Source organism: Macaca thibetana, chromosome 19 (genome assembly GCF_024542745.1).
Source record: "Macaca thibetana thibetana isolate TM-01 chromosome 19, ASM2454274v1, whole genome shotgun sequence".
Classification (NCBI taxonomy): domain Eukaryota; kingdom Metazoa; phylum Chordata; class Mammalia; order Primates; family Cercopithecidae; genus Macaca; species Macaca thibetana.
In genome coordinates, this window is record NC_065596.1 from 6,804,543 (window position 1) to 6,819,283 (window position 14,741).

General features: G+C 51.0%; 1 protein-coding gene across 6 annotated transcripts in view; it reads right to left on the bottom strand.

Annotated features, from left to right (window-relative positions):
- FCHO1 (FCH and mu domain containing endocytic adaptor 1) overlaps window positions 1–14,741 on the bottom strand; it is a 41,227-nt gene that overhangs the window by 21,507 nt on the left and 4,979 nt on the right. For 3 of the 6 annotated variants that reach the window (XM_050769502.1, XM_050769508.1, XM_050769503.1), the window contains exons 2-7: window positions 13,036–13,080; window positions 12,716–12,805; window positions 12,206–12,279; window positions 4,829–4,920; window positions 3,244–3,318; window positions 538–679 (exon numbers count right to left, since the gene is read on the bottom strand). In XM_050769502.1, coding sequence (XP_050625459.1) covers window positions 538–679; window positions 3,244–3,318; window positions 4,829–4,920; window positions 12,206–12,232 — 336 coding nt within the window. In that variant the 5' untranslated portion in view covers window positions 12,233–12,279; window positions 12,716–12,805; window positions 13,036–13,080. The remainder of the gene's footprint in view (window positions 1–537; window positions 680–3,243; window positions 3,319–4,828; window positions 4,921–12,205; window positions 12,280–12,715; window positions 12,806–13,035; window positions 13,081–14,741) is intronic. The other 3 variants (XM_050769504.1, XM_050769505.1, XM_050769507.1) reach the window with 2 other exon arrangements.

Sequence of the window (14,741 nt, forward strand, 5' to 3'; positions counted from 1 at the left end):
GAGGTGGGCTGGATGTGGCCCGCGGGCCAGTGTGCTAACTCCTGGTCTGGAATTTTGCAAATTTGAAATTCAACAATACTCAGGTCCGTAAGACCCTGGGCTTGACGCTGTGGAATTAACAGAATTATCCGAGGCGCACATCCGCAGGTTTTTTTTTTTTTTTTTTTTTTTGAGACGGAGTCTCGCTCTGTCGCCCAGGCTGGAGTGCAGTGGCACGATCTCGGCTCACTGCAAGCTCCGCCTCCCGGGTTCACGCCATTCTCCTGCCTCAGCCTCCCGAGTAGCTGGGACTACAGGCGCCCACAACCGCGCCCGGCTAATTTTTTGTATTTTTAGTAGAGACGGGGTTTCACCGTGGTCTCGATCTCCTGACCTTGTGATCCGCCCGCCTCGGCCTCCCAAAGTGCTGGGATTACAGGCGTGAGCCACCGCGCCCGGCCACATCCGCAGGTTTTAAGGCCCCAGAAGATCTGGGGTCCTGTGAGCTGCTGGTGTTCCACACCCTCCCAGCCGCTGGGCGGCGCCCACGACACACACCTTCTTGTGCGTCTTGAGCTGTTCCTCGCCGTAGCGGAGAACGTCCTTGATGAGATCCTGTAACTTCCGTGTGAGTTCCAGATGGCACAGCGCCAGCTTGTCGGAGGAGACGCGGAAGACCTCCCAGAGCGGGGCGAAGGTCCTGGGGGCAGGCAAGGTCACACCCAGGGTTTATCAGGCTCACCCCACCCCGGGACAGCGCTGGCACTGGCTCAGGTATGTGCTGTGCGCTGATCCCTGCTAAACATGAATGCATACTAATTCATTTAATCTCCATTGCAGCCGTAAGAGGCGGGCCTGTGACAGATGGGGTAACTGAGGCATAGGGAGCTCTATAGGTCATCCCAAGGCCCCTCAACAAATGAACATCAGGGCTGGAATTTAAACTCAGGCCCTGGTAATCCCAGCACTTTGGGAGGCCGAGGCGAGCGGATCACTTGAGGTCAGGAGTTCGAGACCAGCCTGAGCAACATGGTGAAACCTCCGTCTCTACTTAAAATACAAAAATTATCTGTGTGTGGTGGAGGGAGCCTGTAATCCCAGCTACTCAGGGGGCTGAGGCAGAAGAATCGCTTGAACCCGGGAGGCAGAGTTTGCAGTAAGCTGAGATTGCACCACTGCACTCCAGCCTGGGTGACACAGCGAGACTCCATCTCAAAATAAATAAATAAATAAAATAAAATGGCTCACACCTGTAATCTCAGCACTTTGGGAGGCTGAGGCGGGTGGATCACAAGGTCAGGAGATCGAGACCATCCTGGCTAACATGGTGAAACCCTGTCTCTACTAAAAATACAAAAAATTAGCCGGGCGTGGTGGCAGGCGCCTGTAGTCCCAGCTACTTGGGAGGCTGAGGCAGGAGAATGGCGTGAACCCGGGAGGCGGAGCTTGCAGTGAGCCGAGATCACACCACTGCACTCCAGCCTGGGCAACAGACGGAGACTCCGTCTCAAAAAAAAAAAAAGAGTGGCTAAGACACCATATGCCCCAATCAAGTCAATTTGGCCTGCCCCACTCAGCAGAAGCCCTGTCCAGCCTTCCCCCTGCCTTCTCCTGCTGCCTCCACTCCTGCCCTCCCCACAGAACTTTTTGCCTCATAGCAGCCACAAAGAAAATTACAAATGCCATCGGGACCACATTATGTGTTTTGTTTTTGTTTTCTTGAGGCGGGGTCTGGCTCTGTCACCCAGGCTGAAGTGCAGTGGTGTAATCATGGTTCAATGCAGCCTCAATCTCCTGGACTCAAGCCATCCTCCCACCTCAGCCTCCTGAGTAGCTGAGACTATAAGCATATGCCACCATGCCCGGCTAATTTTTGCATTTTTAGTAGAGACAGAGGTTTCTCCATGATGCCCAGGCTGGTCTTGAACTCTTGGCCTCAAGTGATCCTCCCACCTCAGCTTCCCAAAATCCTGGGATTATAGGCGTGAGCCACCGCACCCAGGCACAAGGTTCATATAGAGTCATTAGTGTGTCAGGCCCCTGAGGCCTCGCCCTGCCATCTCCCCTCCTACTTCCTTTCCTCATTGCCCAACCCCTGCAGCCACGCCAACCTCCCCACTCTTCCTTAAACATGCCACGCCTGTCAACTCAGGGCCTTTGCACTGGCTGAGCCACTTGCCTTGGTCTCTGTCCCTCAGACATCCCCATGGCCAGCCCTTTTCTTTCTTTCTTTCTTTTTTTTTTTTTGAGATGGAGTCTCGCTCTATTGCCCAGGCTGGAGTGCAGTTGCGCGATCTCGGCTCACTGCAAACTCCGCCTCCCAGGTTCACGCCATTCTCCTGCCGCAGCCTCCCAAGTAGCTGGGACTACAGGCTGCGCCACCTCACCCGGCTAATTTTTTTTTGTATTTTTTAGTGGAGACGGGGTTTCACAGTGTTAGCCAGGATGGTCTCAATCTCCCAACCTTGTGATCCACCCGCCTCAGCCTCCCAAAGTGCTGGGATTACAGGCGTGAGCCACCGTACCCCGCCTACCAGCCCCTTTCTATTAAGGTCTCAGCTCAGGGAGGCCGGGCCCACCCGTGAGAAAGTGCCCAACCTCTCATAGTCCTATTTCATTCCCTCCCCAGCATCCTTTTTTTTTTTTTGAGACAGAGTTTTCGCTCTTGTTGCCCAGGCTGGAGTGCAGTGGCACAATCTCAGCTTACTACAACCTCCGCCTCCCGTGTTCAAGCGATTCTCCTGCCTCATCCTCCTGAGTAGCTGTGATTCCGGGCGCCCGCCACTACACTTGACTAATTTTGTATTTTTAGTAGAGATGGGGTTTTGCCATGTTGCCCAGGCTGGTCTTGAACTCCTGACCTCGGGTGATCTGCCCACTTCAGCCTCCCAAAGTGCTGGGAGTACAGGCGTGAGCCACTGTGCCTGGCCCCCTTCCCAGCACTTTTCACCCCACAAAAAAATAATGTTTTTTTGTGTGTGTTTAACATCTGTCTCATCATGCAACCCAGATGTACATTGCATGAAGGTGACTGGGGTTTTATCTGTCTGGGTTGCTGCTGGTGCTTGGCACACAGAAGGCACTCAATAAATATTTGTGGAATGAATAAGCTAGTGTGTAAATGAATGATATATATTCCTCTATCCAATTAGCCCCATAATTGAGATGGATGACACTCTATTCTACATGCCCCGAGTGTGAAGAGATGTCCACCAAGGAGGAGGCTCCCAATGTCCCCACGTTGGTGACCCCTACCCCACTCACCCCATGGGGGTCCCATTGCTGGCCAGCTTGGAGAGTTTCGCCATTGCCTTGGAGTAGGTCTCCTCGATGGTTGCCCTGGGTAGGAGAATGAGGTAAAGATGGAGAAACTGCCCGGGCACAGTGGCTCACGCCTGTAATCCCAGCACTTTGGGAGGCAGAGGCAGGCGGATCACCTGAGGTCAGCAATTCAAGACCAGCCTGGCCAACTTGGTGAAACCCCGTCTCTACTAAAAATACAAAAATAAGCCAGGTGTGGTGGTGCATGCCTGTAATTCCCAGCTACTCGGGAAATTAAGGCACGAGAATCGCTTGAACCTAGGAGGTGGAGGTTGCAGCGAGCTGAGATCGTGCCACTGCACTCCAACCTGGGTGACAGAGCAAGACTCCATCTCAAAAACAAAAAAGATGAAGAAGCTTTCAGACACCCTTGAGAGAGGCACTGCTCCTCTGGGCCTCAGTTTCCCCATCTTAAACACCTGAACCGTGGCTTTCCATGATGGGGTGATGACACAACCCTCTGAAGGATGTTTTGAAAATTCATAGAAGATTTTTTCTTACGTAATATATTTTATTAACAACAGTAGTAGGCCAGGCATGGTGACTCATGCCTGTAATCCCAGCACTTTGGGAGGCCGAGGCAGGAGAACCACTGGAACCCAGGGATTCGAGACCACCCTGGGCAATATAACGAGACTCCTTCTCTACAAAAAAATTTTTTAAAACTTAGATAGGTATGGTGGTGCACGCCTGTAGTCCCAGCTACTCAGGAGCCTGAGGTGGGAGGATCGCTTGGGCCTGGTAGGTCGAGGTTGCAGTGAGCTATGCCCAGCTATGTTGCTGGGCAACAAAGTGAGACTCTGTCTCTAAAAAACAAACAAACAAACAAACAAAAAAAGGCAGGGTGCAGTGGCTTACGCCTGTAATTCCAGCACTTTTGGAGGCCGAGGCGGGCAGATCACTTGAGGTCAGGAGTTTGAGACCCACCTGGCCAACACAGTGAAACCCCGTCTCTACTAAAAATATAAAAATTAGCCAGACGTGGTGGCAGGCACCTGTAGTCTCAGTTACTTGGGAGACTGAGGCAGGAGAATCGCTGGAACCTGGGAGGCAGAGGTTGCAGTGAGCCGAGACTGCGCATGGGCAACAGAGCAAACCTCTGTTAAAAAAAAAAAAAAAGCCAGATGTGGTGGTACATGCCTATAGTCGCAGTTACTCGGAAAGCTGAGGTAGGAGGATCCCTTGAACTCAGGAGTTCGAGGCTGCAGTGAGCTATGATCGGGTTACTGCACTCTAGCCTGGGCAACAAAGCGAGATCTTGTCTCCAAAAAAAAAAAAATTCCCACTGTGAGCAGGTTATATCATCCTCTTTTGAGGAGGGGAGCTTTAGAAATCAGGTGATTGTTGTTTAAAAGGAGATATGGGGCTGACAGGGTTGAGAATCGGTCATTTCCAGGATCTCCTAGCCACTCTGGTTTCTGGAATCCCCAGGGATCTAGCCGCGGACCATCCAGGGCGTAACCATGAGGTGGGCGTGACTACAGGGTGGTGGGCGTGGCCCCTGGTGGATGGGGCTTGGGGACCTCACCTCTCCCGGATGAATTCCGCCAGCTCCTTGGTGGAGATGGGCCCCTGCTTCACGCTGTGGTACAGGACCTCAAAGCCATGATTTTTCTCGCCCTGTAGTGGATGGGAGTAGAGACTGAGAAAGAATGGAGAGGGCATCACAGTTGCTTAGCAACGGGGGCGTGGCCAAGGAGCAGAAGTCCATCCCCTTGGCTGTAGGGACTCGTTCAGACTTGAGCGAATCAGCTTGCTGTATTTCCCCTGGGCCATAGGATTGTCTATGGACCTTAAATTTGTCCAATCAGAGAGAAGCCTGGGATTTTCTTTTTGTCCCGTAGTTGCTGGGGAGGAATCTCATTTGTTCTGTGTCTTTGTCTCCTTCTGTCTTTGTGTCTCTTTCTGTTTTTCTGAGTCTCTCTGCCATTTTCTGTCTCAGTCTCCTCCCCTTTTCTCTGTCTTTCCATAAATGAGGAATTATATGGCCACAGGGGATATTGTAAGTCAAATGGAAACCGCGAACCTTAGAAAGAAGCTGAACCAGAGGGCTTTTGTATTAAAAAAAAAAAAAAAAAAAAAAAAAATGTGTGTTCAGCTGGGCGCGGTGGCTCACCCCGTCTCTACTAAAAATACAAAAATTAGCCGGGCGTGGTGGCGCGTGCCTGTAATCCCAGCTACTTGGGAGACTGAGGCAGGAGGATTGCTTGAGCCCACCACTGCACTCCAGCCTGGGTATCAGAGCAAGACTGTCTCGAATGAATGAATGAATGAATGAATGAAATAAAAATAAAAATAAATTGGAGTGTGTCACGCCTGTAGTCCCAGCACTTTGGGAGGCTGAGGCAGGCAGATCACGAGGTCAGGAGTTTGAGACCAGCCTGGCCAACATGGTGAAACCCTGTCTCTACTAAAAATACAAAAATTAGCCAGGGATGGTAGCGTGCCCCTGTAATCCCAGCTACTTGGGAGGCAGAAGCAGGAGAATTGCTTGAACCCAGGAGGCAAAGGTTGCAGTGAACCAAGATCATGCCACTGCACTCCAGCTCTGGGCAACAAAGCAAGACTCCATCTCGGGAAGAAAAACAACAACAACAACAACAACAACAACAAAACAACAAATATATATATATATATACACACACACACACGAAAAGAAAAAGTCAAATTGTCTCTCTTTGTGACATGATCTTATGTATAGGAAAGCCTAAACACTCCACCAAAAAGCTCCTAGAACTGATGAACAAATTCAGTTAAGTTGCAAAATACAAATATCAACATATGAAAATCAGTAGCGTTTCTATACACCATTAATAAAATAGCTGAAAAGATATCAAGAAAGTGATCGCATTTACAATAGCTACAAAAAAAAAAGGTGTGTTGAATCAAGTTGCTGGATCAAACCAACCCTGAAAGCCACATTCCCCCATAATCATTCGATCTTAAAAGCCAATACAGTCCCCATTGCTTAAGTCACTGTAGTTGTGTTTTCTGTTCTTGTCAACATGGAAACTCCCTCTATGAGAACCCAAAGTAGGGTCCAGGTTTGAGTTCTCTCCCAGGACCCAGCAAAACCCAGCACAGAATGAGAGACAGAAAGGGCATTTGAGTTTGTCGAAAAAATGAGCAAATGATTCTGCTGTTACCTGCTAGTGCCAGTAGGAACTGAGCATTTCTACCCTGGTGCCTGAGAATGCCTTGCACAAAATCTCTTTACTCCAATTTCTGGGGTTGTCATGGTGGAGGAGGCTAGGGCTGCACTGTGTGACGCAGGCAAGTCACTGCCCCTCTCTGAGCTTTTAGCAGCTCCTCATTAAGATGGGGCAGGGAAGCTGGGCGCGGTGGCTCACGCCTGTAATCCCAGCACTTTGGGAGGCTGAGGCAGGCAGATCACTTGAGGTCTTGAGCTTGAGACCAGCCTGGTCAATATGGTGAAACCCTGTCTCTACTAAAAATGCAAAAGTAGTCAAGCACGGTGGCAGGTGCCTGTAATCCCAGCTACTCAGGAGGCTGAGGCAGGAGAATCGCTTGAACGCGGGAGGCGGAGATTGCAATGAGCCAAAATCATATCACTACCCTACAGCCTGGGAGACACCCGCCTCTTACATGGGGATGATACAAGCAGCAACATAATCCATGTCAATGCTCCCCAAAGCCCCAAAGGCAACTCTAGCTTTTGCTAATTTGTAACATTAGTTATTAATAGTTAGCATTTGTTTTAAATTTGCTTATGTTTCTCCCCCAAAGACATTTATGTAAAAGGGCAACTTTTTCTGCCACTCTCGATGGAAAATTGGGACCCTTTGCCGCATGAAAAGAGTAGGAGAAAATGAGGCAACAACTATATCTTAATGCCAGCCAGATTCTGTCACCTGGGAAGGGCATCATGCCTGAACACTACTAAGCTGTCCATTAAAAATGGTAATCAGGCTGGGCGAGGTGGCTCACGCCTGTAGTCCCAGCACTTTGGGAGGCCGAGGCAGGCAGATTATCTGAGGTCAAGAGTTCGAGACCAGACTGGCCAACATGGTGAAACCCCATCTCTACTAAAAATACAAAAATTAGCCAGGAGTGGTGGCACATGACTATAACCCCAGCTATTCGGAGGCTGAGGCAGGAGAATCTCTTGAACCTGGGAGGCAGAGGTTGTAGTGAGTTGAGATTGTGCGATTGCATTCCAACCTGGATGACATAACAAGACTCTGTCCCCCGTTGCAAAAAAAAAAAAAAAGGGGGTGGTAAAACAGGAGACACAACATATTTCAGGATGAAGCAGGAATGCCTCAAATCATGGCTAATATTTAATGCTGATGTGGAGGTGCTGGCCAATGCAGTAAGATAAGAAAAAGGATTGAGACCACATTATATGACTGACTACAGAAAACAAAGAAGAATAAACAAAATTAATAGAACTGAGGATATTAAAGAGGATAAAAGCAAGACCAATATAGATTAAACATGGGGATTTTTTTTTTCTTTAACAGGCACATGCCACCACTATGCCCAGCTGATTTTTGTATTTTTAGTAGAGGCAGGGTTTCACCATGTTGGTCAAGCTGGTCTCGAACTCCTGACCTCAAGTGATCTGCCTGCCTCGGCCTCCCAAAGTGCTGGGATTACAGGTGTGAGCCACCACACCTGGCCTCATACACACCTTCTAATCCCACTTCTCTCCACCCCTTGCAGACCTGGTCCTCTGTGCCCGCTGTTGGGATTGGACACCTTTAGATTTGGACTTAAAACTCACCATTACAACTTTAAAACCAATGACTAGATGGGTGTGGTGTCTCACATCTGTAATCCCAGCACTTCAGGAGGCTGAAGCGGGCAGATCACTTGAGGTCAAGAGTTCAAGACCTGACTAGCCAACATGGTGAAACTCTGTCTCTACTAAAAATACAAAAATTAGCCAGGCGTGGTGGTGGGCACCTGTAGTCCCAAATACTCGGGAGGACGAGGCAGGAGAATTGCTTGAAGCAGGGAGGCAGAGGTTGCAGTAAGCTGAGATCCCACCACTGCATTCCAGCCTGGCCAACAGAGTGAGACTCTGTCCCACCCCCCCCAAAAAAAAAAGGTAATCAGCTGGGGTCTTGGGGTCTGATGGAACTGGGGACATTTTAGCATCAAATCAGGTCTTGTAAGAATACTGGAAGAGAAGGCTTGTGGAGGGATCTGATGCCATTTAAGTCCCAACACACATCAGTGAAGTCATCCCTCTGGCAGCATTTGGCCGGTTTTCCATAAATGGTAGTTTCCTGTGCCCTCCTCCAACCTGCCGTTCACCCTCCCAGGTACCTGGAAGCTTGAATGTTATATATATTTTTCTATGTTTGAGACAGGGTCTCGCTCTGTCTCCCCAGTTGGAGTGCAGCGGCACAATCATGGCTCACTGCAGCCTCAAATTCCTGGGCTCAAGAAATCGTCCCACCACAGCCTCCCAAGTAGCTGGGACCACAGGCACGTGCCACCATATCCGGCTAATTTTTTTGATTTTTAGTACAGACAGGGCCTTACTATGTTGCCAAGGTTGATCTCGAACTCCTGGACTCAAGCAATTCTCCTATCTCAGCCTCCGAAAGTGCTGGGATTATAGGCGTGAGCCATCACACTTGGCCAGAAGCTTGAAGGTTAAAGCCAGAAGTCACTGCTAGATAGCGTTTCCTGCTGCATCAATGGAGAAACTGAAGCCAAGATTGGGGCAGACCCAGGTCAGCCTCAACCCCAAATCTCCCAATGGTCACACTTCATTCTAGAATCATCGATGGGTCCCGATTGCCCACCAGACGCTGAAGTTCAAGTCCATGGCCTGGAATTGCCACTCCAGCCTCATTTCCTAGCTTCTTCTTAGCCTCACCCACAAAACAGCAAATAGCAAAGACAGGCAGTGCCCTTCCACCACCACACCTTTGTCCAGGCTATTCCCACCATCAGCTCTCCAGTCTCCATCTCCTTCCACCCATCCACATCCTTCCACTTCTCAAGGGTCATTGCCACCTGCTCTAAAAACTTCCCTAACTCTGCTCAACCCCCCTCCCCACTTCACTGTTGCTCCCTCCAGCTCGCCAGGAATATATTTTATTTTTTATTTTATTTTTTATTTTTTTAGACAGGGTCTCACTCTGTCACCCAGGCTGGAGTCCAGTGATATCTTGGCTCATTGCAACCTCCACCTCCCAGGCTCAAGCGATCCTCCCACCTCAGCCTCCCAAGTAGTTGGGACCACAGGTGCACGCCACCATGCCCAGCTAAGTTTTTGTCTTTTTAGTAGAGACAGGGTCTTGCTATGTTGCCCAGGCTCGTCTCAAACTCCTTGGCTCAGGCAATCCACCATCTCAGCCTCCCAAAGTGTTTGGATTACAGACGTGAGCTACCGTGCGCCACCTATATTTTCTCTCTTCTTGTGTTTAGAATTGTACTTTCAAAGTTCAAGTGTCCAATCGCCTTATATGCACAGGGTCACTTTGGGTTGGTGACTTCGTCTCTCTGGCCTCAGTTTCCTTCCTTGTGTGACAAGTGGGGACAACAACAGCACCCAATTCCCAAGGGTCTTGCTGGGCTGAGGCTGGCACAGTGCTGGCCCCAGGAGATCCTCGGGTGAGGCTGCACCAGGCACCACCGCCCAGGCCAGCATCTGGGTCTGACTCAGAGCCAACTACTGGCCCGTTTCCCAGACCTGGCAAACCCCCAGCGGCGTCTGCCTCCCTTGGACTGGGCTGGCAGCCGAGGGTCCTAGGAGGGGCTGTCTCAGGTCTGTCTCTCCCACCAGAACTTCAAGACTTCAGACTTGCTTCAGTGCCAGCCAAACGGTTTTTTGGTTTTTGTTTTTTTTTTTTTTTTTTTTTTTTTTTTGAGACAGAGTCTCACTCCATCGCCCAGACTGGAGTACAGTAGTACAATCTCACTGCAACTTCCACTTCTCAGGTTCAAGCGATTCTCCCGCCTTAGCCTCCCAAGTAGCTGGGACTACAGGCTCGTGCCACTATGCCCAGCTAAGTTTTGTATTTTTAGTAGAGATGGGGTTTTGCCATGTTGACCAGGCTGGTCTCCAACTCCTGACCTCAGGTGATCCGCCCCCCTCGGCCTCCCAAAATGCTGGGATGACAGGCATGAGCCACTGTGCCCAGCCAAGAGTGTGGTCTTTGTAACAGAGCTTATTTATGTCCTTCCCCTGCTCACCCTTCCCCCATGACTCCCTAGTACACTTTATGCTTCAGCCCTGCCCTGGCGCGATGAGACTGGGCATCCCTGTCTGGTTTAATCTCCCCTGATGAGAACCTCCTTTGAGCCATCAGGGCCCCGGCATCACCCAGCAAAGAAACAGGCTTCTGTGGCGGCTTCAATACCAGCAACTGATAAAAAGAAACCTTGACAGTGACAGAAGGCCTCCCTGAGTCTGGGGGTGCATGGGGTGCATGGGGTGGGAGTGGCGGTGCAGGAATTTCATCCCTTTTTCCCAGATGGGGAAACGGAGGTTCAGGCAGACAAAGCCATTTGCTCCAGGGCTTCCAGCAGAGCCCAGTTCGAATCCTGAACTCAAAGCTCTTAACCATTCTCTACCAGGATATCTTTGGGTGGGGTGGGGAAGTCGGGGGCGGTTTCTATTTTCTCTTTGCTGATCTGAATTTTCTGTAGCGAGCCTGCACGCCTCACACAATTAAAAGGGATTTAAAATAAATGTAGGTGCCATTGTCAGGGTTCCAAAATGAGGGTAACTTCTGATCCTCAAATGATCACCTCCATTACACAGCAGTACTAACAGGAGCTCAGAGAAGGGTAGCCCCTTGCTGGGGTCACACAGCCTTTCAGGGGCAAATCGAGGAGTCTGACCTTTGGAGAGAGGGCGGAGGTCACACCCCTGCAGGTGGCAAGGGAGTGCGGCCCCTTTAAGAAAGCAAGTGCCAGTAACAGGAGCCCCAGCTGGGGAGGGAGCAAGGGCAGGAGTGGGGATTGTTGCCAGGGGCAACCAGTCACCTAGCAACAGGCTTCCTCCCTGCAAGCTCAGGGCTTGCAACTGGGGAAGGGGCTTTCTGACCTGGTCCTTCCCTGACTCCTGGGCCCTCCCCTGTTTACCCATCCTCTGTGGCACCCCATTAGCCTGGCTCTGCAAGAGAAGTCCCTGTTCCCCGAACTTGCCACTCAATGTCACACCTCTGGTCTTTTGCCCAGGCTGTCCCACAGCAAACACGATTCTGTGTCCTGGTTCCCACTGTAGGACCCCCAAGGCTGGGTTCAGCCCTGGTCTTGCAGGGCTGAAGGTGTCTAAGCTGGCTCTGAAGGTGTCTAAGTTGGCTCTGGGTCCCCTAGACTGAGGACTCCTCCCTTGGGGCTGGGGCTGGGATGGATTCTCTCGGAGGCCCCAGCATCTCCTAGGGCTGGCTGGGGATGAGGTCACAGTGGCAGGGAGAGAGGAAATGAATGAATGAAAACAAATCTGTCTCACTCAGCATCCCTTGGGCTACAGTAGGTGATCTCCAGCCTGAACAGTGGAGGGGTGCACAGGCCATGAGAGGCCAGGTCAGGAAAACCCCCTAATTCTCCAGGGTGGGAAGGGGGTGGAAATTCCCTGGCTGGAATGACCCTGGGTCCTAGAAGTTCAGTTTGGCCCTGGGTTTGAGCACTGACTCTGCACTTTTTCATGGGGCAACTTCAGGTTGCCTAGACGTTCCCATTCTGGGCCTTGGTCTCCCTGTGACACAAGCTATGACTTGCCCAAGGTCGTAAGGCCTGTGAGGTCTGGGATCAGTGTGAATTCAAACCCAGCCTGACTCTTCCCACTTTAACTTCCATCCCTTGCAGACCATCTACCTGTCCAACACTCTACCCACAACTCACCCAGTCCCCCCATCTCCATAAAAGTCCCTGCAGCCCTGCCAACATCCCCCGCCAAAATAAGAGTCGGTCTTACCCAAAAATGCTCCCCAAAATACGACATCCTGATGGTCTCTGTGGAGACCCCTGCAGGCCCCGTCCAGTGCCTGTCTGAAGAGAGAGGCAAGTTTGAGCTACAGAGTCATTGCCAGTGTGGGCTTGATGGGGGGAAAGTCCCTCCCTGTAGAGGAAGGAGAGAAAGGACGAAGGAGGAACTGAAAGCTCCAATGCTAAGAGCATGCCAGGACCCCTGAGATAATTCAGCCCCAGTGCTGGTCCCAAGTAGCTCCAGCAGAGGGGGTCAGAACAAGACATAGATGCTCCCAATTCCACAGAGTCAGGACTAGACTAGGTGGAGGGACAAGAGCTGAGGGAGTCTAGATTGGAGGAGGGGGCATGGAATGTGGGGTTTTTAGGTATGTGTAAGAGTTCATAGCAGTGGGTAGGAGCAGTGCTGGATGACCCCTAACCTTGGCAGGAAAACTCTGATCCACTTCACAGATGGGAAAACTGAGCCCTCCCCGCCCCCAGAGGGGAAGCCACTTGCCAAGATCACACAGCTAGGAAGGGACAGTAGATTTGTACTCTGGACTGGCTGAGCCCAGACCTGAGCTCTCGACTCCACTCCAGGCGGCTCCTGCAGGAAGAGGTTTGAAGAGAAATAGATGCAGGGGCTGTCATCAGCCACATAGGGCTTGGGGTCCCTGAAGTGTCCCTGAGGGTCCCTTGGGGTCTTCTGAATTCCTCTAGGACAGTCCCCACCTTATGCACCCTCCTGGGAGTCAGAGCTCACTCCTCACTGTGACGACCCAGCTGGCACTGCTGCCCCCATGAGTCCCAACCCTGCCCTTGAAAGCCAGTGTTCACCTGGTGTCTGAGTCACTGTCCAGCTCCGTGCCTCAGTTTCCCCATCTGCAAAATAAGAAGGAATGCTTAGAAGGGATCTTGCTGGGGAAACCCAGGTGTTTCTGCACAAAAGGCTGGGTCAGGCCGCCTGGCAGGGGATGCACAGGCAGTGTCCTTGGCATGTTCTAGAGGCCAGGCTTGTCACTGGAGCCTGCAGGCCTCATCCATAATTCATGACCCCACAGGCAGCTCGGTAGCAGCTGGGAGCCTGGGAGGCACAGCGGCAGGAGTGACAGGGACCCGCGACCACAGGATGGGGAAGCTCCCGGGGCCTTCCCAGGAAAGGACTGAGCAAGACCTTGGGCAAGGCTGCCCCTCGCTGTGCCTCAGTTTACCTAATCTTGAAAGTTAGTTTAGGCTAGGAGTGGTGGCTCACACCTGTAATCCCAGCACTATGGGGGACTGAGGCAGGTGGATCACTGAGGTCAGGAGTTCGAGACCAGCCTGGCCAAAGTGGTAAAACCCTGTCTCTACTAAAAATACAAAAATTAGCCACGTGTGGTGGTGGGCACCTGTAATCCCAGCTACTCGAGAGGCTGAAAGGAGAATCGCTTGAACCTGGGAGGCGGAGGTTGCAGTGAGCTGAGATGGCGCCACTGCACTCCAGCCTGGGCGACAGAGTAAGACCCTGTCTCAAAAAAAAAAAAAAAGAAAAGTAAAGAAAAGAAAAGAAAGAGAGAAAGAAGAGAAGAGAGGAGAGGAGAGGAGAAGAGAAGAAAGTTAGTTTAATTGGACCCATTATCATTGAGCCTCCAATCCCGGGACTTCTGTGAGTCACCCAAGAGCTCCCATTTGCTCACCCAGACTAGGACAATGTCAGGGTCCCTGAGTTGATTCAGCCCTGGGCCTGGCCCTGCAGGAGTCCCCAGTCTAGAGAGACAGAGCTGGACATAGATCCCCCCGTCCTGCATGGTCAGGGCTGGGCCAGATGGAGGGACAAGGTCCAAAAGAGCCTAGACTAAAGGAAGGCTCATGGGAGTTGGGGTTTTAAAGCATGAATAGGAGTTCACTGGGCAAGGAATTATTTGTTTCAACAAACATTCCCAACCCTGCACTGGTTAATGACAGGGCCCCTGAAAACCTTCAGTCCCCTCTGCAGCCCCTTAGGAAACCTAGTTTGGTGGCGGGGGTAGGGTGGTGACCATGCTACACTGACATCCCTAGGGGAAAAGCCCTAAATTTCCATATCATTTCTTAGCTTCTGTCCATGACCAGGACCCTAAGCATCTCCAAATCTCTTAGCGCTCTGCTGACTGGCATGGGAACCACTAGCACCATGTGGTGACTTAATTTTTCTTTTTTTTTTTTTCGGAGACAGGGTCACGCACTGTTGCCCAGGCTGGAGTGCAATGGTGCGATCATAGCTCACTGCAGCCTCGACCTCCCAGGTTCAAGGGAGTCTTGAATAGCAGCCTCCTGAGTAGCTGAGACTACAGGCTCACACCTGAATTTTTGTATTTTTTTTTTAATTTTTTAATTTTTTTTGGAGACAGGGTCTTGCTCTGTCACCTAGGCTGGAGTGTACGGTGGCACGATCACAGCTCACTGCAGCCTTGACTTCCCAGGCTCAAGTGATCCTCCCGTCTCAGCCACCTGAGTAGCTGGGACTATATGCCCAACTAATTTAATTTTTTTTTTTTTTGTAGAGACTAGGTCTCACTAGTGTT